The sequence below is a fragment of the Chaetodon trifascialis genome, chromosome 8 (genome assembly GCF_039877785.1).
Source record: "Chaetodon trifascialis isolate fChaTrf1 chromosome 8, fChaTrf1.hap1, whole genome shotgun sequence".
Classification (NCBI taxonomy): Eukaryota; Metazoa; Chordata; class Actinopteri; order Chaetodontiformes; family Chaetodontidae; genus Chaetodon; species Chaetodon trifascialis.
The window spans coordinates 12427710-12455350 of record NC_092063.1 but is presented as its reverse complement, the minus strand read 5'-3'; the positions used below and the strand labels follow the sequence as shown (position 1 = coordinate 12455350).

The 27641-nt window shown below is 42.6% G+C and overlaps 1 protein-coding gene across 1 annotated transcript in view; it reads left to right on the top strand.

Moving 5' to 3' along the window:
- camkvl (CaM kinase-like vesicle-associated, like) overlaps nucleotides 1–27318 on the top strand; it is a 38521-nt gene extending 11203 nt beyond the window's left edge. The window contains exons 2-11 of the mRNA XM_070969027.1: nucleotides 17317–17423; nucleotides 18567–18698; nucleotides 19042–19116; nucleotides 19981–20119; nucleotides 21363–21483; nucleotides 22185–22260; nucleotides 22433–22569; nucleotides 22855–22933; nucleotides 23028–23115; nucleotides 24702–27318. Of these exons, the coding sequence (XP_070825128.1) occupies nucleotides 17329–17423; nucleotides 18567–18698; nucleotides 19042–19116; nucleotides 19981–20119; nucleotides 21363–21483; nucleotides 22185–22260; nucleotides 22433–22569; nucleotides 22855–22933; nucleotides 23028–23115; nucleotides 24702–26201 (2442 nt within the window). The 5' untranslated portion in view covers nucleotides 17317–17328 and the 3' untranslated portion in view covers nucleotides 26202–27318. The remainder of the gene's footprint in view (nucleotides 1–17316; nucleotides 17424–18566; nucleotides 18699–19041; nucleotides 19117–19980; nucleotides 20120–21362; nucleotides 21484–22184; nucleotides 22261–22432; nucleotides 22570–22854; nucleotides 22934–23027; nucleotides 23116–24701) is intronic.
- The last annotated feature ends 323 nt before the right edge of the window (nucleotides 27319–27641 follow it).

Genomic DNA, 27641 nt, shown 5'->3' with positions numbered 1-27641 from the left:
TTCACATCTGTCGTCTTCCATGGTTTGTCTCCGTCTTTCATTCTTCCTTTTTCTTGGCATCTTTATCTCAATCTTATTTTCTCCTTTGAATGTTCCTCAGTGTCTGGCACCAGTGCTCACTCTTCATTGCTCTTCCCTTTGCTCTCCCCTTCTGGCTTGCTCTCACCCTAAACCAAACCTCTTTGCTCCTTCCACTCTCATTTTTAATACACATCTCCTACACTGATGTCCTTACATCTCCCCTCTTGTGACTTTTCCAGGAATGCATTTGAAATATATATGCCTTAAAAGGATTTAATACTAATCAATACTATCTCTGCTTGGCCTCAAGGTTATCTTCCTGCATTATGTATAATGCAGCACACACTGACAACACAGAAAGCGATTGGTTGACTGGTCAGTTCAGCCATTTTATTGTAAATTAATTGTGTTATGGGTAACTTCAGTGGTCTTTAAAGTTGATCTAAAGGTTCCATAGCTGTTATTGTACACTGTTGAAGTAGCTTTTACCCAGGATTAGCTGCACAGACATGTGGTTTTGGCTGTAGAACCAAGACTTTTCATCTGCACTAGCTATTATAACACAGGCGGCACAGTGGGGCAGCAGGTAGTGCGCGTGCTTCACAGCAAGGTCGCCCGAGGTGCATGCGTGGGTTCTCTCCGGGCACTCCGGCTTCCTCCCACAGACCAAAAACATGCTCATTAGGTTAATTGGTGACTCTAAAATTGTCCTTAGGTGTGAGTGTGAGTGTGAATGGTTGTTCGTCTGTATATGCTGCCCTGCGCTCAACTGGCGACCGGTTCAGGGTGTACCCCGCCTCTCGCCCATTGACAGCTGGGATAGGCTCCAGTTCCCCCGCAACCCGAGAAAGGGATAGTCGGGTATAGACGATGGATGGATGGATAGCTATTATAACACTGCATATTTTAATGAAAAGTTGTATAGTTAGAGGTGAACAGCAGAATCATCAGATGGGTCGAGTGCTTTTTGACTGATAGATCTCCCCTATTCTAACCAACCCTGTTAAACAAATGCAGCATATCCTCATACCTAAACGACTGAATGCATGTTTCCCAAAACAATATATATGACAGTTGGAGACAGGCCATGATGACAACGGTGGTCTTTTTCCAGACCAGACCTTCATCTTCACATTGAAATGGTCCCAGTTTGCTTATTTTTAGGCACCAAAACTACCTGGTTAGGTTTAGGATAGATCATGGCTTAAAATAAGTAGTTACTGTTATGTACGTGATGTAACTTAAAGTGTGTCAACTTTGACTTTCAGCTGTAAATGGGACACAAACAGTGCTTCACTGAGTTTTGTAATATATGCTTATTCTGAATTTTGATGCCAGCAACACAAGACAACGCCAGCAAAAGTTGTGGAATGCTCCAAAAACACCTGTTTGGAACATTCCACAGGTAATCAGGTCCATTGGTAACAGTTGATAGTGTCTTGATTGGGTATGACAGGGGCACCCTCGAAAGGCTCAGTCATTGGATGGATTGAGGGATTGTATGAAGGATATTAGTACATGGGAACACTTTACAAAGCCCTTGTTGGAAAACACAGTTTGTTTTCAAGTGATTGCATTTTGCGTTTATTTACATCTTACACAGCATCAGCACGTACTTGAAAAGTCGACCTTTACGGTTGTTTCAGGGATGAGAACAGGCTCTGATATGAGATGTGCGTCACTTGCGTTGTACTTAATTCTTGATTACTGGTGATGTTTTTGTGGAGCACTTTCTTCTTAAATGTCTGTCTTTAATTGTAATGTCTCTTCTGTTGTGGTTGTATTTATCTGACAAAAGGACAATAAACTGTTATGACCACGACTGTGATGATCCAAGTGCAAGACACAGATGAGAGGTGGCTTTGGTGATGAAAGAGTTAGTTTATTGTAACCGAGAATACCGATGGGGCTGATGGTGGGGAATGAGGTCCAGAGGCAGCTAATGGAGGGTGGGAGCGATGAGGGGAACATAGCTGGCAGAGATGGCATGCAGAGTTAGAGGTTAGAGGCAGTTAAATAACAAAACAAAAAAAAACTGTTAAATATTGGAAAACACAAGGAGAAAGTAGTGAGTCTGTGAACTAGCTTTGGCCTTGATGTGCGTATACCAGTGTCTCTCAATTCCGGTCCTCGGGCCCCACTGCCCTGCATGTTTTAGATGGTTCCTACTCCAGCACACCTGATTCAAATGAGTGGCTCGTTATCAGGCCACTGCAGAGCTTGATGACGAGCCGGTCATTTGAATCAGGTGTGGTGGAGGAGAGAAACATCTAAAACATGCAGGTCAGGGAGGCCCGAGGACCAGAATTGAGAAACACTGGCGTATACTGTAGAGGTGAAACAACACTCTAACAAAGAGTTGCTGACGAGCTGGGGTAGATATGCTGCAGGCTCATGGGCTGACGGGAGGCAGGTGTGCAGACTGGGTGGAGTGATGAGCTGATTGCAGACAGGTGTATCCCATGACCAGAGCCAGGAAGGAGGACCACACCCACATCAACACACACACAGACAAGACATGAACAAAGAAAGTTACAGACAGGGGAGCACCACTGGGAACACAGGGAAAGATGGGCATCTTCAGGGGATACTGCCATGGCTGTAACACTAACTAATTAACTAACTCTAACTGGTCAGATCATCAGAAAGAAATTTTGTCATATGAGTCCATTCTTAATGTTAAATGAGTCAGTGCATCAGTGAAACTACATATGAATTTTAATCATCTATGAAATATTTATGTGATATGCAGGATAAGTCTATTTTACAGCCTTTGTGTGTGTGTGTGTGTGTGTGTGTGTGTGTGTGTGTGTGTGTGTGTGTGTGTGTGTGTGTGTGTGTGTGTGTGTGTGTGCGCGTAGTGTGTGTGTAGATTCTTCATTTTTTATCATCATTGTTAGTCATATATGTTTTCAGCACCTCTGAGGCTGTAATCCAGCCACAGGACACAATCACTTCTCTAAAACTCTCCCAAACCATTTAGAGGCATCTCATATTGAAGACAGGTGTGCTTCTGACCGTGACGACTGGACTACTATTTCCCCTCAACTCCTTCCCATTCATCATCTTTCTCTGAATGTGATGGCAAGACAGTTGTACAATGCAAGTGGAGACATTGAAAATAAGTCCCATTAGAGCGTCCGGTTAGTATTTTATACATAGCTAGATGCCACACAACAGCATACTGTTAAAGTATAATACAGCTCAGAGTGCACAGGGGCCTGCAGGAGCCCCAGGCTAATTACACCAGTCTACACTCACTGTGCACCTCCTGAGCCTGTAAGACTGAATGGGACTGTGAAATTATATTGTCAGCCACATCTTTGTCTATTTGAGGAGTGATCAAGAGATACAGACTACCCACCAAGCAGCATCAATACATTTCTGTTTCTCTGAGGTGAAATCATAGTTTTATGCACTACCGCCACATTTTGACATTTTGGAAACTTAAACACAGAGGATCGATTTTAACTTTGGTGTGACACATTGAAAAAATGAAGAGGACCACTGGCCACAAGTTGAACTAACCAACGGGGATATGATAAACACAAGAGTATACATGTAATCTAATATAACCCAGACCCATCCTTTTGGAAGTGTTTTGCAATGGTGCTTCATGATTGTTACTTCAAATTAAAAGTCCTTTTAATATATGATTACATTGTCTGCCCTCTGGAGTGCCAAAATCAATTTGTAAAAACAGAACATAAAGACTTCCTCATATAATTTGCACAGTGTTCAAAGCTGTTTAATGTGGTCCTTTGTCAAGCTGTAGTGTCATGTCGCAAAGGTCTTCTCATCTCAGACTGACACTAAACTTCCTTCCCTCGTCGTGCGTTGCTTTCTGCACAGATAAAATTAGACCGTGGCTCTCTGGATGAAACTGCAAATCCATGATAGGAAGCAGCTATGAGTTGACCACTTGTGCAAAACAGTGGTTGAAAAGTAATTCTCTGACCTGTGTGTGTGTTTGTGTATCTGTGTGGGGAGGCGCCATCTGTGTGTGATTACGTGTGTGTGCTGCTGACATGCCCAAACTGGATCATACCCAACAGCAATTATTGCATCCTCCTCTTCTTCTGTGCAGCTCCATCTCTCTCTTTTCAGTCTTTATCATCTTTTTTGTCCCGTATCCTAACCTTCCCTTTCTCTGTCTCTCCCACTCTAACTTTCCCATGAGGCCAAATGACCTAATTTTCATCTTAAGACTCGTGCTTGGGCAGGCTTGTTTTCACCACACACACAAGCATGCACATGCACAGGTGCTATAGTGCAGAAGTAGCACGATTTGCAGCAGTAAGGGCCACATTATGAGCATCTCTCTAAATGCCTTTAATGTAATGAAAATGTGGCTTTTGCTCTTTCTGCTTGACACAGACTTGAGCAGACACGGGAGCACCTACAATAATCTGTTATGACATCTACTATACACATGTATATATGTAACATGTACATGTGTTTATAATGGTGACAGCTGTGTCCTTTGTCCCTGCGATGCTTATGGTTCCCTTTTTTTAGAACAGAAGTGTGTGTGTGTGTGTGTGTGTGTGTGTGTGTGTGTGTGTGTGTGTGTGTGTGTGTGTGTGTGTGTGTGTGTGTGTGTGTGTGTGTGTGTATTTGTGTGTAAAGCAGAAGCCTTCAGGGTTCAGGGTTCAGATCACTGCAGATGTGACATGGTAAAACAACCACCTCTCACAAACTGGCAATCTCAAACCTCAAATAGCAGAGTCGTGCCTCATACCCCTGAAACCCAGGCAGCTCATGGGAAGATGATTATAATGAGCAGCTAAATTATGCTGAAAGAAAAAAAAAAAACAGCTGTATTGTTAGAGGTCACTTCAGGTTAAAATACCCAACTTTGAAAATTCAATTATCTGTCAGCCTTCAAATTCAATCTGGAGAGAAATAATTCCTCGTATATGCGCTTCCAAAGATGAATTAGCAACCATTTTCAAGCATTCAATGAGCACATATTATGCAGAGTACTGCATCTTAGTTTCAACATCTACCAAAGGATAAACGGCATTTACTCTGACAAAATGGTTACTGGAATAAAATCCACATTCATGGGTATATGCCGTGCAACAGGTAGTGTTGAAAAACACAGAGCACCCAAACACTTGACAATCTTTGCTTGCTGTTCTATAAAACAGAGGAAACAGTGGCCAGGACGCAGCTCTGCCTGTGTTTTATTATTTTCTTTTCTTGTCTTATGTGCGATGGAGCAGTTCAGGCTCACAAAATGTTGCCCTCCACATTCCCTGCTGAAGCTTTTATTGACAGAGGTCTGCCTCAACACAGTCAATAAGAATGTCTGCAAACCTGTATGAGACAGACAGGTGTGCTGAAGGACAAGCAGGAATGGACAGAAATAAAGTTGAACTTCTGCACTTATGTTGGCAATTAGGGACATTTAGGTTGCGTCTCAGGCAGCAGAGGTGTAACATACAGATTCAGCAAAGGTAGAGAGAGGTTTATTTTAAGGAGGAAGTGAAAGAATGGTGTAAAAGAGGTGGAAATGGTGGAGTTTTCCTTGCTCCTGATTACCTAGACATCCCGGCTGAGGAGAAACAGGGCTAGAGGGTAATATGACAGGGTGTCAGGAACAGTGAAAGCCTGTGTCTGTGTGCTGTTGTGTGTGCATCTGCATGTGTCTCTTACTTTGTTTACGTGTGCATTTGTGTGCATGTGTGCATACACACGGAGGTGTGGATTGAACCTCTCAATTGAAGTCAGGGTTTTTGGAGAGGCACTCTCTGCGGTGTGTCTAAAGGCCATATTTGGCGACAAAAGGAATGAATTAATTCAGTCGTGATCAATGGAGACACACACACACACACACACACACACACACACACACACACACACACATTCACACATTCACACATGCACACACACACACACACACAGAGAGAGAGAGAGAGAGAGAGAGAGAGAGAGAAATGGATGCTGAGAAAGAAGGTTTTACAGTTTAATTTATTCCCCAGAGAGGGCAGACCTAACAATGAGACCAGTGGCTAAACACATGTACATGTGCATGAGTGTGCACCCATGTGTGAGTGTGTGTGTAGGTGGATCGTGGGTAGGTGCATTAGTGCATCTGTATGTGTTTGACAGAGAAAGTGAACAAAGGCGTGTGTGTGTGTGTGTGTGTGTGTGTGTGTGTGTGTGTGTGTGTGTGTGTGTGTGTGTGTGTGTGTGTGTGTGTGTGTGTGTGTGTGTGTGTGTGTGTGTGTATAAATGAGAGAGAGAGAGAGTGCTGTCTCCACATGAGTGTTTCTCAATCATCCAAAAGTGGATGAAGTGTAACCAAAAGTGCCCCCATAACACGCACAGGCAAATTAAGTTGGTGGGTAAAAGTAGCATCAGCTCATGGTCCTGAGGGGAGTTACATTTTAAGTCATTGATACATTGTGTGCTTGTCTAGTAGGGGTGAGTGTGTGTGTGTTTGCACAGCTCTTCAACCTCCGTGCTGCAGATTTCTGGGAGGAAAAACCACTTGACACAACACAAACACACATATATAACACACACACACACACACACACACACACACACACACACACACACACACACACACACACACTAGATACAGCAATCAGCTTTCCACATTTCTTCCCCTGAGTATCTTGTAACTTCTCACACATTAGCCATATTTGCTCCTTCTTTCCATCCTTTTGCCTAATCTCTCATGTCTGCCGAAAGCCTTCATGTTGCTTTCTGCGAGGTGTGTGTGTGTGTGTGTGTGTGTGTGTGTGTGTGTGTGTGTGTGTGTGTGTGTGTGTGTGTGTGTGTGACGGGGCTGACAGGAGCCGTTCAATTCAGCCGTTGTATATTTGACACGTGAGCCACGTGTGACATGGTCGTGTTTGCCTGGCATGGCAATTCTTTCTGCACCACAAACTTTTCGCATGAAGTCTGTTTTTTCCAATCTGCATGCATGAGTGGTGCGTGAAATATAGTTTTGTTTTTTCCTTGTGAACGTTGTGTAAATACGAGATTCATACACAATAATGACATTTGAGAAAGAGCAGCACTGTTTTCCTCGCACTTAAAGGTGCTGTAGAGATACATCGGGATGAAGAGCAAGCTTTAGGAACAAGTGAGACACAGATATCTGTGGCTGCAGAGTTTGGATTGTCTTCTGCTTTTAAATGTGCTACAACTGCAAATTGAATATGTCAACAAAAATAACATCTGACTTGCTGTTTTCAAATGAGTGCAGGGGTGTGTAACATTGATTTTCGATAGATGGTCAGAATTACTAGCTGTTGTCCAGGGATAATGGTAATTTCTAAGTAGCTGATCTGATATTCTTGATTGATCACTGTTTTCTATTAGTGCAATTGTCTTGAGACATGTAAACTGATTTATGGACAAGAGATGCAAGAGACAACTGGCTCCTTAACACTGCTTGCAAGCGGATGTGCTGTGGCTATTTTAATGTAAGGCTGACAAGCTGACAATTGCACATGAGCATTTTCAAAAATCTGTTCTTCCCCCATCCTCGTTATAGCACAAAACAGGCAATTTCAAATCAACAAAGCCCACATGGCAAGGTATTTTCAGAAATCTTCATTTCCATGGATAGAAAATGGCAGCTTAGTAGGGATAGAAGGCCAAAATCAAGAGAGAATGGTGGTGTGTTCAAATTTCATCCACATTATTGGGAACAGTCAAAAAGACAAACTACCAATAAAAAAATCCCTCAAACAAAAAACTGGCTGCTGCAGGAGGCAGCACAGGTGCAGCGCTGCCTCACTGGGTGGATAAGATCAGTTAAGCATTCACCAAAATGCAGAAAGCTGTGCTATTTCACACTTGGGGTTACACAAGCTTGCAAACAATGGAGAGTATTGATTGTTAATTTATTAAATTCACTGTTGTACACTGGCAGTATTTGCTGTATGTCCTTGCTCCACGCAGAGTCACACAATTCTCTGAAGGCACATGTGCTCACAGCTCAGCAATGACTGATGCTGTTCATATCCAGGATGTGAGACAGAATATGGGCGAGACAAAGCATTAGTAGCACCTTTTGATATAATGCAATCCTGTGCAACAAAAATACAAAACTATGGCCTCAAAAGCGAGTTAAATCAACGCAGTCTCAAGACAAACTGAACACTAGAAGCTTCACAAACATGGGTTTTGGTGCAGAGCAATGATAATGTATGCTATTACATTGTACAGGTGTGTATTTATTCCAGTTAGTCAGTGGTGGAAGATGTACTCTTTTGCTTGAGTGAAAGTAGCAATATCACACTGTATAAATACTCTGTTACAAGTTTTTTGGCTTACAGTAGAAATATAAAGTAGCAGAAAATGGAAATACTCAAGTAAAGCACCAGTAGTAGTAGTAGTAGTAGTAGTAGTAGTAGTAGTAGTAGTAGTACTAGTAAAGTCAGTCAGATGCATACTGTTCTACCACTGGTCAAAACAAATCAGCTGATCAATGGATCAATTAAGTGAAACTTCTTGACAGATGGATTGCTGTGAAGTCTGGTGCCGACATTCATGTTCTCTACAGTGTGAACTGCCATCACTTTGGTGAGCCCTTAATTTTAGTGCCATCATCATTTCAAAATGTTTCTTTGTCCAATCGAACACACTTTTTGTTTGGTGCTAATGAACAAATGTTTGCGCACTAATGTTCTAAAGATGAACATGGTTAACAGTTTGCATTGTTATTGTGAACCATGTCTGTAGACCTCAGCTCTAGACGACTAAATTTGAAGTATTGTCAGACCATGTAATGGATTTATTTAATGTTCAGTAACATTTGTAACTTATAGCCCAGGATTATATTAGGAATTATGATCAGCTGAAATAATAATACAGATAGATGCCGATAGTAACCTCCAGCCCGTAATTCTCCCATCTGAACTATGATCCTCATATTGATGAGAAACCGTTACATTACAGGATAAGTAAACAAGAGAGTTGTGTTGGTAGGATAGAAAGTATAAGACAGACAAGGCACGGCAACATGGAAACAATGCAAGAGAAGAGCCGTTGAAAGGAGAAGGAGCTCATGCTGTCGTTCATAAATATTTCTACAGCATGTCTCATGAGAAAGAGACGTCTAAAATGTGTAAATGCATGTATATGCTTTATGCAATAGACTTGCATAATATATTTATGATTGCTTTCCTTTTCTCCTCCCCATCTCTCTCTCTCTCTCTCTCTCTCTCTCTCTCTCTCTCTAGTGGAGCTCTGATTCTCTGTTTTGATTTTACATCCAACTTCGAGAGGAAGAGCTTGTTATTGCCTCCGTCTGTGCAGTTTTGTACATATGAGCATACTATATCCAACTTATCTGCACAGTCTTAGATTTAGCCCAAAAATTGCTTAACACACACTCACAAAAAGCGCACACTATCCACCATTCAGTCTGTGTATTGTGTACATGCAGTGTGTATGTGTGTGCCTGCAGGTCTTGCCTCAGGCTATTCTGGTGTCAGAAAAGATCAAGCCCGCCAGACAGACATTGCATCATTCTACGTAAGCTACACACACGCACACACACACACACACACACACACACACACACATATATACTTACATCCAAATAAAAAAAGCTACTCTGTGGCCCTTCTCCCTGAGGACACACTTACTGTGCAAGACCTGCACAGATCCACTCTCCTAATGAGGGGACAGGAAACAGAGGACACACAGGATGGGAGAGAGAGGGAGCAGAGAGAGTGAAAGGTGAGGAGGGAAGCATTTCTGACAGAGTTGTGTGAGGTTTAGAAGTGGATGAAGCCTTCAGTTTCATAGACTAAGGAGATACTGTATATTCATGTGCTGCGTATGTGTGTGTGTGTGTGTGTGTGTGTGTGTGTGTGTGTGTGTGTGTGTGTGTGTGTGTGTGTGTGTGTGTGTGAGACCACATGAATTTGGTAGATTTCATATGTGTTTGCATCTGGAAACGGGTTTCTCTCTCTCTTCCTCTCTCTGGGCAGATATGATGAATTTTCATTAGAGCGTTTCCTTATTAAGCCTGTTCCCGGCCTTTGTGTATGCCTTGCAGTCTCACACTCACACACACACACACACACACACACACACACACACTGATGAGAGCTGCTCTGTGAGCAATAGGGGTATTAGTGTTTATAACAAGCTTGTAGAAGACCCCATTCTGGGAACTCAGAGGAAGAAGCAAATGTAATGGGTGTTGTTGCAACAGTTGCAACACACATACACACACACATACTAGTCATTACATGGTATCCACACATGTGCAACTCTTAATACTGTAAGGTTTGTGTGTGACAACAGTAATTCATTCCCCGTCTTTGTCACTCTTGTATCTTGTAGTACACTTGATTTCAAGAAGCACAGTAATGCCGATAGTTGGCCTTTCATCAGCTTCTCCTCTTCATCTCTCTCAGCTCTTCTCTCCTGTGTACCCTGACACGTCCTCACAACTCTTATGTGCCCCACTTTCACGTCACGGCATCCTGATAAGGCCTGGGACCAACCTCAGGCGCCGCTCAATATCGAACACACACTCAACTCAGGCAATGAGCTTGGAAGGAGTCAATGGACTGATTTCTGTTTAAGGCTATTATATTTTTAATGGAAATGTGTTTTGTAGGCCAAAATGATATTAATGACAATATGAAAGTGCTTTCAGCTGTGTCTAGAATATTCATTGTGCTATTATTTTCTAATTACACTCGGTGCAATTCTTACATAAGGTCTTGAATCTAATGAAATTTTAAACCCTAGATGCTGGGTAGAAAGTCAGTTTTGGCCATGTTTTTTCTATGTAACTAAGTAATTCATATGTGGTCTTGAGTGATCAATAAGGAAATAAGGCTACAGCCGTCCTGTCTTGTTATACACAGATGAAGAGATACACACGGATTTGCACTCAGGAAACACAAATGATTATCAAGGTGACGGCAAATACATGTGCAAGTGTTATTGCTAATCTTATTAAAGGTGGGAAACTGGATGGTGGGCTTAATTACTCCAAAGAGAGATTTGGGGACAGAAAATTTTCTTTCATTACACTAAAGGTATGTGTCCATGTGTGAGTGTCTCTGAAATGTATTTATTGAATGTATTTGCTCATATACACACACTAAGGGACTAGTGCAGCAGGATAAGTGGTTGCAGAGTACAGGAATGGCAAACCTGTCCAGAATCTTCCTCTATGTTACTCCCATTAGTGTTAGTAGCAAGAACATCAGGGGTTGCCACATCAGTTGTAACCCGTGATGCCCCCCCCCCAACTCGGTGAGGAATTGCCATGATTAAACCTCTTGGACTAGAGTTACACTAAGACGACGTTGGGCGAGGGAAAACGGTGAGATGAAAGCCACTTAGAGGAAAGGAAAGGTGCAGGAAGGGCAACGAAAAAGAAAGGGAGAAAGCAAGAGAGGCAGGGAAAGACAAAGAGGCTTTTAAGTGAAGCGATCCCGCTGTCTGGTTGAAAGGATAACATGTTATTCCTGTAGAATCACACACCTGTGTCCATGCTGCCGTGACACAGGCGGAGTGACACGTCAAACACTAATGAGGGACACATACTGTATGTGCTGTATGCTCTTTGTCACGTGAGGACACTCGCATACTGAGCTGTATGACGCGTGTGCTTACGTACTGTATGGATACACATGTATGGTCCTTGTGGAGGTTATGCAGTTGTGTGTGTGTGTGTGTGTGTGTGTGTGTGTGTGTGTGTGTGTGTGTGTGTGTGTGTGTGTGTGTGTGTGTACATGTTTATAACCTAGGTGGTTCGTGCTCACATGGAGTCTGACATGCAAGGCCTGTCATCTCTTGTTCGCACAGGCGGAAGTAAGCTGAGGTCAGTCACAGATCCTTTGCTGCTCTGACTCTTCTCCTGAGTGTATTTTTCACACACACACACACACACACACACACACACACACACACGCACACACACACACGCACACACACACACGCACACACGCATACTGTTGTAGTTCATCTTATCATACCACAAATCTAGTGTCACCTCTTAACAAAGCCGTTGCAGCATCATTTAATCACATTGTGCAGATATCAGGATTTGGGTCGTGGTGGTGCTGATAATGACAATGTTGTTGATTTATCGATGTGCATCGTCTGTGTGACAAGGACACACTGACGCACCTAACCACTTGACTGATAACACAGATGGACAGCTTCGCACAGCACTTGATGACATATTTACTTTAGAAACTGTACACTTGCCTTTTTTCTCAGCTTTCTGTAATGGAGGCACATCAAAAGCCAAACTAGTCACGGCAACTCACCACACAGAACATACTACTACTGTGATAGGCTGCTTTTCCTCAGTATGTCACTCTGTTTGCATATTGTATTTAACGATGAAATGCAAAATGCACCATTATTCTCTGTTTTTTTCCCTGTTGGACTGAGCATGGGCTTAATAGGATAGGATGGCTAAAGAGATGAGTGCCAGTAAATAGCAGATTTTCTTAGAATAACCTTGACGCCAAGAACCTCTGAAACACTTCCCCTCTGAGCTGATAAAAAGATATTCTATTCCATTTGATTCATTTCTGAGCTTTGCTGCAGCCTAAACACATCACTTGTGAACAAGCACACAGACACACTCAGACATGGAGACATGCAGAGGCAATTTGATTTAAGGTGCTGAAGGTAAAGTGCGATGTCTTAGATAGCTCGATGTGCCTTCACACCTGAGTCAGTGTGTGCCCGAGTGCATTAATGGGCATGCGTTTCAAAGGCATGAGGAAAATATGCTACAAATGAGAAAACTGTCGATAATTCTTCATTTTATGTTGCATGAGAGCATCTCCACATCCTTTTTCATAATGAAGTAGGCAGATTTTTATTCAGATTGTATGAGTGAAGTGAGTCACGATCCATTTGTTGTTTCACAGCTTAGTTTTGGTTTTGTCATGTCAAAGTGACCAGTTGTCTGGACCACTTTTGACAGTCAGCACTGTATAAGCAGGACTTGATTTTTAAGCATCCAGCGTTGCTCTCCTGATTGTACGTTTGTGATAAAATTATTCAACTGAAGGTGCCAATAATCTTGGATGATTTATTGACACATACTGCAGTTTTTGACATTTGTGCATGAGGTTATGGATGAGGCGAATGTGCTCTCAGCGATGGCTGTGTAAAACTGAAGGTGGAGGCTTTGCTTCACCATGAATCTTTTGAGCTGTCTGCGAAACAAACAGGGCTTATTTTGGTAATGTGGTCTGTATTGATGTGCAATTTCAGTGGGTTGCTCTCCTGAGACGTGTTTGGGAGTTTTGGGGAGATTGTCTGTGCCTGAAATCCATAATGAGTTCTTGTGTTTTAGATATGTTGAGCTGGAGGTTGTTATCAAGGCACCAAGTGACTGTTTGAGCGACCTGCTCACGGTCTCGACAGTTTTGTCGTCTTCATATATAAGAATGGTGACTGAGCTGCGGTGGGATGTGAAGGGGTTAATGTAGAGGGAGAAGATGCTCTCGATCCAGTGGCATATGCAGGGGTCAATATTCATGTCCGCCAGTTTACAAAGAGATTGACCGGTTTTATTATATGGAAGGTTGAGCTGAAGCTGATGAATAGGATGCAGGCGTAGGTGTTAGGTGACTCTAAGTGTTGAAGTGTGTGGTGGAGGGCTAAGTTAACAGCATCCTCCAGACCTGCAAGCAAACAAGTAAGTATCCATCAGAGGGGCAGTTTTGGAATTGAGGTACCTCCACAATCTCAGAAACACTGACTCATTTTTTAAACACTGAAGCTAAACGAACCCTCACTCGCTTTAAAAACGCTCATTTGGTCTTGACAGTGACATAAACATGACCTTTAAATCTGAAATCCATAATGTTTACTTTTACCAAATCTATTATTAATATCTCAATCTGTGTAATAGAGTATGTTGAAAGCACCCTTTAAGTTTCATCCTAAAAGGATAGATTTGACTAAAAATGCCACATTTACCAGTTGGACATACTTCATCATTACAGAAAATAATATATAACAGTCACATCACCTGATCAGTCAGTGACAGGTTCACTATGTACAATGAGGATAAATTAAATATTTCAACAAACATGACACTGGTTGCTCACTGCAGATCTTTTTTAAAATTGTGTTTGAAAACATTAGTAATTTCTGCCATCCAAATGTCAAATCTCGCAGAGCACAGTGCCAAGTCGTGTTGATTCAAAGCAGCTGTTATCTGCTGTGTGATCAGTGTTGGTGCTCATTTTATCTCTGATACTGTGCCACCTTCACCAGTCTAGCAGATATTCAGGATGTGTGCTGTGAATTTGTTTTGCAGCGACTTCGCTCTGTCAGCATGCCTTCAAGTGCTTTTCTGACTTTGGGGACAGCCCTTCATACACTTATTAAAATGAGTCACACAATGCATTATCACACATAGCCTGTTGGCACATACCTGCATGCACCCACATGTGCTTACAGACACACACGCATTCACCTGTGCAAACATTCACACGCACATAGCTGTGAAGCTGTGAGGTTGAGAGGTACTCTCAATCTGCCTCTGCAGTTCTGTGTTTTACACTTTGTTCTCATGTGCAGTATTTTCTCTATCCACCTTTTCACTTAGTCACAGTGTACCTTTCTCCTTGCCTTTCTGTTCCCATTGTTTCTCACCTCTTTCCTCATCGCCCATCTTTTCCACTCTTCCTTTATCATCTCTTTTCTTCTCATATCCTCCCATCTTGCCTCCTACTCTCCGCCAACTTCAAGGTTCATACTGACTCAGTATTCTGCAGGTATGGTGTTTTTGAGGCATCTGAGTTTTTAGGGTGAGAAACAATCACTAGTGACACAAGAGAAGGAGGATAAACATATATATTTGTATATAAAAGAAAGGACAGACCATAAAATCATCTTCACACCTAAAACACACTGTTGTCTGATATTCTTTATGAAAAGCATCCAGGGAATTAATATTGATAAGAGAAGTAAGACTAAAGGTAAACCCATCCTGGCTGCGGAGAAACGGGAGGAGGGTTTGCCAAAAACATTGATGCTACTATAAAGACTTAGAGATACATGCAGTGACTTTATAATAGCTCCAGCAAAGCCCCAACATTGTTCCCAGGTCACTGCTGATGTTTTGAAAATCAACTGTGGCCTGTGGTGAGCTTTGAAACACCAACAGCTGAGATTTGGGGGCACTCTCACAAAGTTGGGGAGTGTCTCTTTAAAGTTAGTGTGGTGGCCAGCAGGGACAGAGTTTTAGAGCAGGCAAAAAAATAAAAACCGTAGAACCACAGTGCTGAAGTGGTAGCATCTTAAAAAGTTATTGGTGGGCGTATCTGCTGACCCTTGCTGATAAATGACATTTTGTGCTTGGCAGTTGTCACTATATTTCAGTCTGCACATGCTGTTCCCACAGGGATGGATGTGTTCCATTCACATCAAGCCGGCCTTCACCTTCGCTGTCCTGGACCTTGTTATGGGAATGTTGTTGTGCTTATATAATCTTCTGGCAAAACTAGGCCTTTTCAATCCACCACTAAATTCCCCACGGTCTCACTGGGGCATTACACTCACACAAGGACGCACATATGGACACACATGCACTCACACTCACACACAGACACACACACACACATCCTTCTGCTCAAACTCATATCTGCACACGTGACATATCTTCATCAACCTTTGCCCTTGTTAGATGCACACACGCTCATGCATGCATGCACATACACACACAGTGTATCCCAGCACTCTGGATTAGGGGTGCAGATTAGAGATTAGGGCCAGCACTGGGATTACACAGTACTCTGTTGCCCCTCCTCCACCATAGATCAGAAGCACCTCTGGCCCTATCACAGTAGTGATGCTACACACACACACACACACACACACACACACACACACAGAAAGAGAGTGAGGATTTTACATCATTGATATTCATTCTTAATCCTAAATTAGCACTGGCAAAATGCCGTTACCTCTGAGAATTCAATTGTCTTTTGATTCTTACTCCTCACATCATGTTCTCTACTTTTCTCAGTTCCTCCCTTCCTCTGTCTTCCTCTGAAGTCGTCTTAACGGCATTACTAACTGCCTCTAGCATCGCTCACATTAATCAAAGCTCCCTCTCAAATGTCCCATTCCCTCCCAGCACATATTTCTTGACTTGGTCAATTCCATGGATATGTCTCGATTCTCCCAAGCCCCCACAGAGACAGAAGATAAACTGTAAGTAGATATCTCTACTAAGGGAGAGTCCAACCAATAGAAATGAATCATCCAACAGGTTGAGTTTTGTCAGGTATTTAGGAGAGGAGATAGGATCTTGAGGATAGATGGCTGAACCTTCTCAGGGAATCTGTCTCCTACAGTAGATGGAGTGTTAAAGGATGTGGGTGAGGATTGCCTGAGGACTGTGGTGAGATGGTATATCGATTGCTGATTCACTATCTAGATCCTTGATTTTCTACCTGGGCGTTTGGGACCTCCTGTAGGGTCACAAGCTATTTTAGGGTGGACATGATAAGAAGAATGTGCTGGTGAAACACATATATATATAGTATGTATACTGTACGTAATCATTGGAATGGAGGTTTTGTCCTTGTGAAATGCATTTTCAAGCACAGTGCTAACAGTCAGAGTTATAGTGAAAAGAGGAATTAAAAGTCAGCGAGTGAGCAAGTTTAAAAGGTCATGCACCACTGATCTAAATCAGAAGACAAATCCAAGTTTACACACGCACGCACGCACGCACGCACGCACGCACGCACGCACGCACGCACGCACGCACGCAGACTCCAAACAAAAAACAAATTTTCCTGTCATTAATATCCAGTGCTGTCAGTGTTACACAGGGTCACCAGTGATTGCTGAAGAAGCCAGCTGCTTTTGGGACACAGGGACACTGCCCTTTATAAATAAAGTTTAACTTGAACTTGACAGACGTTGCACAGAATCTGCAGACTTTAGCAGAGTAGAGAGAAGCTTAGTGGGTAGCTTAGTATCTGTTGACAAGGCTGGCACGCAACCAGACTGCCAGAAGTGTTAGAATCCAGATTTGTTCAGAAGTTGACTTGGCTGTATCTGTGGTTCTTCAATGTACTGTATATTTTCATGGCTAATAGTAACAGCACTCCTGGTGTATTTCACTCTAACCATTGGAAGCTTTCGTAATGTTTCATCAGTACCTCTTCTCCTCTTTAACATGCTTGCCCATGCTGCTCTGCAATCCCTTTATCTGTCTGTTACCTAAAGGTGTCGTCAAATTATTGTAGGGTTCACTTGAGCCCTTTGTAGAGCAGTGACTGAAATGTCTTTTTCTTTATTTCTTAGGTGAATGCCGTCATGCCATTTGGGTGCCTTGCCCTGCGAGATGGGCGGACTTACGATAGCTTGTCTGATGTCACAGACAAGTATGAGATTGGACAGGTCCTACGAGCGTAAGTGCCATAAAGCTTTATTGTTTTTTTACTTTCCCATGTAGAATTCATGGGCTCATTCCAGTATTCCCAAATAATCATTCATCTTTATCATGAATTATTTCAAATTGAATTGGATACATTTCCCCTGCAGATTTGGTTTTGGCATATCAAGCGCTTTCACTGAAGGAATGACAGAAGGTAATAGCATGAGGCTCACGCGTAACAGACTAAAGAGACACATTTTTCAAATTTTAGCCAACCGATTGTCTGTATATACTTTTTTTAGCAGTTCATGAAACACGCTGTTGGAAGTCTTTATTTTAGCCAGTTTGAATATTGTGTGTCACGCCTGAAAAGAATCTTTTGGACATATTTTCAAAGAGCTGTGAAAATCACTCTGGCTCTTGATTGGCCGGGTACTGGCTGTTTTCTTCCCCTGAACACCTCTCCTTGACACATTGAAGACACACACACACACACACACACACACACACACACACACACACACACACACACACACCAATCAGTGTAAGAAGCCATATGGCAACATCAGCATCTGGCCTGAGAGATTTCTACTCATCTTTTATATAACACACACACGCACACACATTAAGTCAGAATTAAGTGCACACATTTGCTGGATATGTGCTCATCTTAATTTTATGAAAAACCGAGGAAGATAGAGATGGCAAGGCTGTGGTGAAGCTGAAATATGTGCTCGTTGCTTTGTTTTCTAGTCTTTCTAGTCAAGAAAGAAAGAAAGGGTCCCATTTCATTTTCTGATAATAATATTTATTGGGCAGTAAAGATTTACTATGAGATGTAGTTTAATTTTTAATTTTGCATCACACAGCCCTCTAAATCCATTTGGGTGAACTGCCCTATGCCTCAAAGGCTTAAATCCAGATGATGCCCGGTGGATGGCAGCAATCGACCCATTTCCTGACCCTTTTATTTTACCCAACGACTCTCCCTCCAATTAAATTATTTCACTGTATTTCACCAAAACAGCCAGTGCACTTTGTCTCCCTAATTTGAATCTCATGCTGTGTCTCTCCAAAGCATCCACTCTTCTTTCATGCTCTAACATTATATTTACCTTTTCTGCCTTTCTCTGTCTGTCTGTCTTTTGTTTTGTTTGTTTTTTTTGTTCTTGCGTAGGAAGGAGTTCTGCGAGCTGTGCCTGGCCAAGGACAGACAGACGGACAAGGTGTTTGTCTGCAAGAAATTCCTCAAGAAAGACGGCAGGAAAGTCCGCAAGGCTGCCAAGAACGAAATCATGATCCTGAAATTGTACGCAGTCAATCTATGGACAGATGGATGTATGATTGAGGGGTGGAGAGAGGGAGGGGGGAGGGAGAATGAGCGAATGTTTCCTTATTTGAAATTTCTGTTCATATTTCCAGTCACACAATCCATGTAGTAACCCTCGTTAATTATGTGAGCTCAAGTGTTTGTAACTTCTGCTTTGCACTGTTTTTGAAGGATCCACCCAGCTAAAAAGATTTGCAACCACATAATCTTCTTTCTACATAGGACTATTCAAAAGCCAGAGAATGGTTAGCATCTTTCACTTGCATGTAAGATCCTTCACTCTCGTGAGGTTACAGTCTGTGAATCCTTTGTGCGGTTCCAGGGTCAACCACCCAAACATCCTTCAGCTGATAGACACATTTGAGACCCGGAAAGAGTACTTCATCGTCCAAGAACTGTACGTGTTTCTTGTACTGTTTCACTATTTATCTTTCTTGGGTAAGCATTCATGACTATGTGTGTTTAAGGCTGTGTGTGTGTCTTAATTGTGCATCTGCCTTCATGTACAATAGCACACACAAATCCATCAGTTGGAGGGTAGGGGTTGAGTCTGCTGTCTTATTACTGTGTGCTGTGTTGCTCCCCTTAGCAACAAAGGAAGGTGTTAGATTTTATGAGATATTTGCTCTTAGTAACACTCCACATTACTCAGTGCTCCTGAAACTCTGCTATGCCGTAATAGGGTCTCTGCAGAGAGCTCGGGATCGATACGCCAGAGCGAGCCCACTCCGCGTCATTTGTGACAAGTGCAGTTTCAACATTTGTAACTTTATTTCATAGCAGTAACATTGATTGAAGCTGGGAGGACAAAGCGTTTCCCTTCTGATGCTGAAATAAAGAGAGACAAGCTGCACTCAGAGCAGCTGCCGTCATCAGTGTGTGTGCATCAGTCTGTTTGTGTGTTGGTGTCTGTTTGTAGCTCACTTTTTTGGCCAAGCAATAGTCCTTCTGCTGAGGGCGATGCGTGATGATCACCCATCATCATTTATACACTTGCCAGAGTTAACCAAGTCTTTCAAAGTAATGACCAATACTCTAATTTTAATTGCTCAGCAGTGCTTGCTTTAGGCACATAGAAGCAGATTGCTTTACTAATGGACAAGAAGAGCGCAGGGCTTTTGATAATTGTGTTAATGAAAGCTCACAGAATTATTGTGTTGCAACAGGTGGTAAACAGTCTCATCAACTTACATTAGTTTTTATTAGTATGTTTGGTGATGTATGTGCTGATGTTTTTGTTTGTTTGTTCGACTGGATGCAGTGCCACAGGAGGAGATGTTTTCGACTGGATTCTGGACCAAGGGAATTACACAGAAAGAGACGCCTCCAATGTCATCAGACAAGTCCTGGAGGCTGTGGCGTACTTACACTCCCTCAATATAGTTCACAGGAACCTGAAGGTACACTCTCTTACTTCCTTTCCTCACATTATGCCATGGTGGCTGTGGTGTGTGTTTGTGTGTGTAGTGGTGGTGGTGAGTACCATTACCGTAAACAGATTAAAAAAAAAAACAGGTGACGTACTTCTCAAAATACAGTAAGATGTATAAGAAAAAGATTTATAGAGTTGGAGTAGAGTTTATCATGGCTGTCTTTGCTGCCACACCCCAGAAAGCAATTTCCAGTATATGTCCAGAAGAATCTCTATGGAGACATAAAAGCATTGCACTCGTTGTCATCTTAGTTAATGACTCAACATTTGATAATATATTTAACAAGGGAGTAAACACTGTCTTCATAGCTTAATGCAGTCTCTAGTGATACACACACTCATATGCAGGCAGATTCATATCTCCTTATCAACTCATGAGGATGGAATTACAGCATCTCTTGGGCTCCAGACTCCCCCTACTGGTAGAAGCTGCAATTATCTTCCAGTCTTTATGGTCAGGGCCTCTGTATTCTGTGCACCCATGAAACTGAATTAAAATTACATTTCAGGTCAGTGCAGAAATACGTATAATGAATTTTTCCTTAAATCAAGTCGATGTGTATCTGGTCATTCTCTTGCCTTACTTTTCAGTACCTTTCATGGTCAAGAAATGACATCAGATTATTTTTAAGACACATTACAGTTTTACCGCTGTAATGATTTAACTGATGATCCATTACTTCTTGCTGTCATTTTCACAGACTTGAACATAAAATAGAATAAAATTCACATGTAGCACATGTGCTAAAATGCCTCACACAGGCTCTTGTAAAAATAATGTTTTTAAGTGACAGGATAATAAACCCTGGTATACATCCAGCCATCATCCTCCCATATGGAAGACCCCTGACTTATCTTGAGCATTTAGCACTTTTTTGTTATGGAACACCAATGATCTCACTGGCCACTTAACCTGTAACTTAATGTGGTGCAGTCTGTGCTTGTCACCTGTCAAGAGACTGCCAAGTAATAAAAGGAAAGGTAATTGCTCACTCTGCCATGGAGTTGCAGAGGAATTTTCTACACACCCCACGCTGGTCGAACAGCTAAAGGATGTGCCATTATCGCTGAGATTTCTTTTCAGCCTGCAGTAATGTTAATTGAATTTCCGCTGGTATCAATTCCCATGTATTCCCATGGCAGTCTGAATGGGACTTCAGTCTGTGTGTATTTGTACAAGAACACTTATTTTTTTCCCACATTTTGTTTAGCTGGAAAACCTGATGTACTACACAGAAAACAACCACAACAAAGTAGTTCTGCGAGATTTCTACCTGTCCAGGTTTGAGAACGGGCCCATCACAGAACCTTGTGGAACACCAGAATACCTGGGTAGGATACTCTTTATTTACCACTATTTGTGGTTCTGTTTTTTGTATATATCTTTACCTCTCTGTTTTTCTTAGTCTCTTGTCCACTTCCATGGCCTTCCATTAGCTGTACCTTCTGTTGTCAATATAAGCCTGTACTTTACCTTTCTGAGTTCTTTACAGCCTTCTACCTTTGATCATAATCTCTCAAAGGTAAACTCTTATGGTGAAAAACCGGCATGAAATCCAGTGAAACACACACACGCAGAATTGATAGCATCTAACTCTCGCCCTCCTCCTCCCACTCCTCCTTTCTTTTCATATCCTCTGATCTCCTGTGCACTGTCTCATTCCTCTCTCGCTCTCTGAGGTTTATGCGAGGGCAATTTGGAGTGCAGAACTATGCTTTGGCCTGGTTCTCTCCAGTGAAAGGTCAGGACAGTTATTCATAATGCTGAGCTGAGTAATTAGACAAATAAATAAGGAAAGGGAACAGAGGCCTTGATGGGAAAGGAATGAGAGAAGGAGAGAGTGCAAAAGGGAACTCGTAGCGTAGAATTATGAATTATGTGGTGTGATGGTTTATAAATGAAAACTAAGACCATTTGAATCTCTCTCTCTCTCTCTCTCTCTCTCTCTCTCTCTCTCTCTCTCTCTCTCTCTCTCTCTCTCTCTCTCTCTCTCTCTCTCTCTCTGCCTGTACTTCTTTTTGCTGTCCCTCAGCTCCTGAAGTGGTGGCTCGTCACCGATATGGTCGTCCTGTGGACTGCTGGGCTGTGGGTGTCATTATGTTTATACTGTGAGTCTTCATCAGCTATAAGCAAAGATATGATTCAACAAGTGGGACAGTACAAGCTGAACTGCAGCTGAATTCATTGTCTCATTTATAACAGACATTTACATTACGTGTTTGTTGTATTTAAAATAACTTCCTATCCTCTGTCTCTTTATGTATGTTCCCCTTGTTGCAGCCTGTCAGGGAACCCTCCCTTTTATGATGAGACAGAGGAGGAGAACACAGATCTACATAATCGCATCATCTTTTGTCGCATTGTTGCTGGTGACTTTGAGTTTGATTCTCCATACTGGGATGACATTTCACCTGCAGGTGCATAGCTCCACCACACGATGGCAATAAATACCCAGTTGTTAGCACTGGAAGTCTACTATGTGCTCTGTATCTTACATTTAAACTAAAGCAATAAGTAAGATGTTGCATAGCTCAAAATTCCCGTGTTGTATCTCACCCCTCACAACCAAATGTTTAGTTATCATTAAAGAAGAAGAAATTTACCTTCTCCATTTTATAAAAAGACGACCTATTCATATTTGTTCTAAATTCTTATCATAGATGATGCCACTTCAATTGATCTTTTGTCTGTTTCTCTCTCAGCTAAGGAGCTCGTCTGTAGACTCATGGAAGTGGACCAGATGCTGAGAATCACTGCACAGGATGCGCTTTGGCATGAATGGTAATTGTGTGCACGTAACCACAAGAGCACAAACATTTTGGCCCACGTCAACAGAGTTTGCACCCACTTGTAATCTGTCTGTCACCTATGCCAGGATTGCAGGAAATGGTGCATCAGAAAAGAACCTTAAGGACGGTGTGTGCGCCCAGTTTGAGAAGAACTTTGCAAAGGCCAAATGGCGGGTATGAATTTACACTCACTCTCTCTCTGTCGCAGTAAATGAAGTTGATGATAATATAGCCAAATAAGCAGCAAAGGGAAATGACAAGAAACAGGATGAAGGCCAATAATAAAGGTGACTTCAGTGAATAATACACCAGTGATTATGAAGATAATTGGTTTATTATGATGCTCACACATTATACACTTTTAGCTCTGAAAAAACTCTGCAGAGGTATTTTTAAATTCGCAAATGATATGGCGATGGTCATAAGGATGTCCTGGAGTTGTGAATGCAGAAGACCAAGAAGGAAGAAGTCGAGATGGCAGTGCCTACATCATAAGTAACAGTTATAACCCTCTTCTCTCTTTCCCCATGTGGTTCCCAGGAGTTGAAGGTATTGTAGTTCATTATGAGGGAGAGTGGAAGGACAGAGCATGGGCTGAAACTCACCTTCAGTCTGGCATGATTCAAAAACAAAACATCTCTTTAATGGCTGAACATCCTCATGAATTCAAAAGAGGTTTCTACAAGAAGAGTTGTCTATAAAAACCAATCAATGAGAAAATGCTATCAGTTAAAGCTCAGTCAGCCTTGAGATGTATTGATCATGTTTGGGCCGGTGAAATTCTTCTCATTAGCTCTGTTCCTGCCCACTGTCACTCTGACTGTCCCAGAAGAGATCCATCCACTCTGCCCCACTTTTCTTCATTGGATTAGACCCAGATGTTCAAAGTGGCCCACTCTGCTCCTTTCTTACTCCTCATCTGCACTAGCCTATGAAATCAGATTGGTAAAAACAAGATAATGATCAGCAACAGGGAAGAGGGTTTGCTCATTGCTTGTCTAGTTTTTATATTTGTGTAGATAAGGAGAGGGAGAAATGGAAAGGATACAAGGGATATAGGCCACTGTGGACTGTTGAACTGCAGTGATTTGAACTGTCAGGCCCTCTGTCATTCCTCTTACGTGAATCCTGGCTCATCTCCCCATACTGGTTTCAATGTTACATTCAAGTCATACTTGAGGCTACTGTATACTGAAGCTGCTCAGTCGAGCCATATTGTATTCAGTTACATTTCTATGTCCAAATGGCTTTTCACTTCCAGAAAATCAATTCCCTGGTTTAGAAACAACTTCTAAGCTCACACATTTTCCCTAACTGCTTTGGTGTTTGCAGATCTTAAGGAGTCAGATGGGTGTAAGAATGAAGGAGAAGGAGATTTACACTTATCTGGGCTCTTGCCTTTTCCAGTCAACAAGCAGTCAAGGAGTGGTTTGTGGAGAGTGAGTCTTGAGATTGATTTAAACCAGGGTACAATATGTCATAGCCTCCTGGAAGTAAACAACTGGCACTAATCTTACTGCACTGTTCACATAAATCGCATCTCTGCGCTTAGTATGATGATTGCTAATCACGGTGCCTTGACAGGCTTTTTGTCAAGTGCTTGTCTTCAAAGCTTATTTTTTATGCTTTGCCATAACCAACTATAGTATCAGATTTTGTTTTCTTTTAGGGATACAAGTCAATAGGTGTGTTAATGGAAAAAGCAATATACTGTAAATCTATCCTTCTCTCCTTTTTCTTTGCCTCTGTCTGTTTTGCAGAAAGCGATCCGTGTCACCACCTTCATGCAACGCTTGAAGAATTCAGAGGCACTGATTGACAGTTCAGCCGAGGTTCAGGGCAGTGAAGAGGCAGGAGATGGTGAAGGAGGTGTGTCCCAGGGGACAAGTGATGAGGGAGACAAAGGGACGAGTGATGGAGGGGTGACGTCCAGTAGTGTGTCTTTAGAGGTCACTGTTGAAAATACACCACCAGGTATGGATCAGGATGAGGGACGGGGTAAGGTCAGAGAAAAACAGGATGTGGTAAAGATGAGCATAGGCCCATCTGTAGGAACTTCCCCATCAGATATTCAAGAGTCTCACTGTCTGCAAAGCCAAACAAATGCAGTCCCCAGAGTCGCACAGGACCAGCCTGATAAGGTTGGTGCAAAGAAAGCACCAGGTGATGGAACCAGGAAAATGGCTGCCAATTTGGGTCAAAATAAAGTTGCTCCAGAATGCAAACCATCTCCTGTGATGACGGCTGACCAGTCCAAGCTGTCAGATGGTTTTTCAGGCAATAGCCTTGACAAGAGATGCACATCGACCTCCCCTGATCCCAGCAGCAAACGTAAGATGGCTGCAACGCTCCACGGGCCTCCAACCACAGGCACTGCTGGCGCAACAGCCTCACCAGAGAAGAGGCCAGCCATGCAGAGGGAGCAGAAGGATGAGACTGACGGTAGCTGGTGTCAGACACAAGTACCTGAGGCAGTGGCTGAGAGGTCAGTGGCAGCATCAGTCACTCCAGCAATAGGGCCTGGAGCTGGGGTGGATGTAGGACTAGGAGTTAGGTTAAGGGGTGATGCTAGCCCTGTGGGTAGAAGGGATAGAGATGCCAGGAGAACCGACAGACACAGCGCTGAGTTTAGCATAGCAAGGGCAGGTCCTGCAACAGGACAGGGTTGTTATGCAGTAGGCAGTTCTGCTAGTTTGGGCCGTCATGCCACACCATACAACCCAGACATTGGGACTGTAGGGATGGGGATAGCAGGGACGTATGGGAGTCCATACAGCTCTCTATATACAACTGGAGCAGTGGGGATGTACGGGACTGGGCTACAGCATGGAGGAGGCGGAGGCAGCACTACGAGCGACTGGCAAATGGACAGTGTGATCGAACAGATAGAAAAACAAATGGCTGCCGTGCTGGAGAAGATTGAGGGAGACATGCCCTCGCTGCTAGAGCAAATCAGTGACTGCCCTGCAGAGCCACCGCGTGCCCGGAGCACACACGCCTCACCTGCCACCTCCCGCGCACGCTCCTCTCAACACCCCTCAACTGGGACCTCGGCCACTCCTCCACCTCTTCCAACCTCTCCCAGGCCTGCGCTACCATCTCTCCCTCGCCTTACTATCCCTCCTCCCTCGTATCCCCCACCCTCCCCACCCACACAATCCTCACCCCAGGCTGCGGGAGAACAGGAGGACAGGGATGGACAGAGGGATCCTGCCCGTTCCAGCCAGTCCCCCAGAGCTGGGATGGGCAGGGGCCTATGAAGCAGGTTGCATGATGCAATACACAACACCCAACCATTGGATTTATAGTTTAAACTTAAGGGTTTAAAGACTCTGTATCACCCAGAAGTATCATCCACTTGCTCAGTGGCTGTGCATTCATATTGAGAATACTGGAAAAGAGAAATTTCCCTATGGCATTCAGATACTCTCATGACTGGAGTTTATTGAGAGTAGTGTACTGTACCTCTCTCTCAAAAATTTTTTTGCATCGCAAGTCCAGATTGTATGCATGAATGCTCACCACACAACCTCCCCATACTGGAATCAAGTACTCAGCACAGTTTGCAAATTATGAATCTACACAAGCTAGCTAGCAGCTATTAGTGAGAGTTAGCACCCAAGGAAATGTTATGATTTGCATTATTCCCTAAAAACTGTAAATACACACAAAGACCTGGGTTGCTGTACTCCCATGCTGTGTACTTCCTCATATCCAAACAGACATTTACTTTTTAATCGTCCCATTGCATTATTTTTCATTCCTTTTAATTTATGTAGCTATTCATTATATAGTGAGGCTGCAAAGTCGAGAGCTTGCAGTCACACAGTTGTAAAGAAGTTTGCCAAATGGAACTGATGGAGCCTTTCCATTGGCTGCTGGAGATTGAGATTTGTTTTATCATATAATGTATTTAAACTTGAACTGTCACTAAATGCTCCAAACCTGTTGGAGAGCTGGGGAAAAATCTTTAGATGCAAGATACTGTATAAAGGCTTTGCGGTAGAACACACACACACACACACACACACACACACACACACACACACACACACACACACACACACACACACACACACACACACACACACACACACATTTCCTCTTCTTTTTTTAAAGAAGTTTTTCCCAGAAATTCTTTTTTTTTCTTTCTTTCATTTTTCTCCAGTTTTGTGGACACATTATTGGACAGGGCTGTCTAAATTTTCTCCTTTTTATCATGTAAAAAAGTCTTTATGAATTCCATTCTGCTTTTTGATCTACTGGTATCTAATACCAGGTCCTGTGCTTTTTTCCTGAACAAATCTATACATCCACTACTCTGTCCCTATGTAACTTGTGCTGTTTGCAAGTCTTTCAATAAAAGTACAAAATCTAGCTTGATCGTGAGTTGTATCATTTGTTTAAACCATACTTGAACCATTAAACTGTTTATCTTCCTTGTAAAATTGAATTACAACTGTATTTATTTAATGCTAGGGTTTAAATAATCCTTATCCAATGATTTCTCACAAAGGTTCTAGATTAACACGTCATGCCTACAAGTACCATCTGGCCTTGCGTGAACATCGGATCAGTCTATCCTTGTGAAGGCGCAGGGGTGTAAAACGTATTTGGGGTTTTAAACAGTTAACATGCTATAAAACCGTGTAGTAGAGTAAAACCAAACGCATTTAACGTCGTAAATGGTGTGGTTGAAC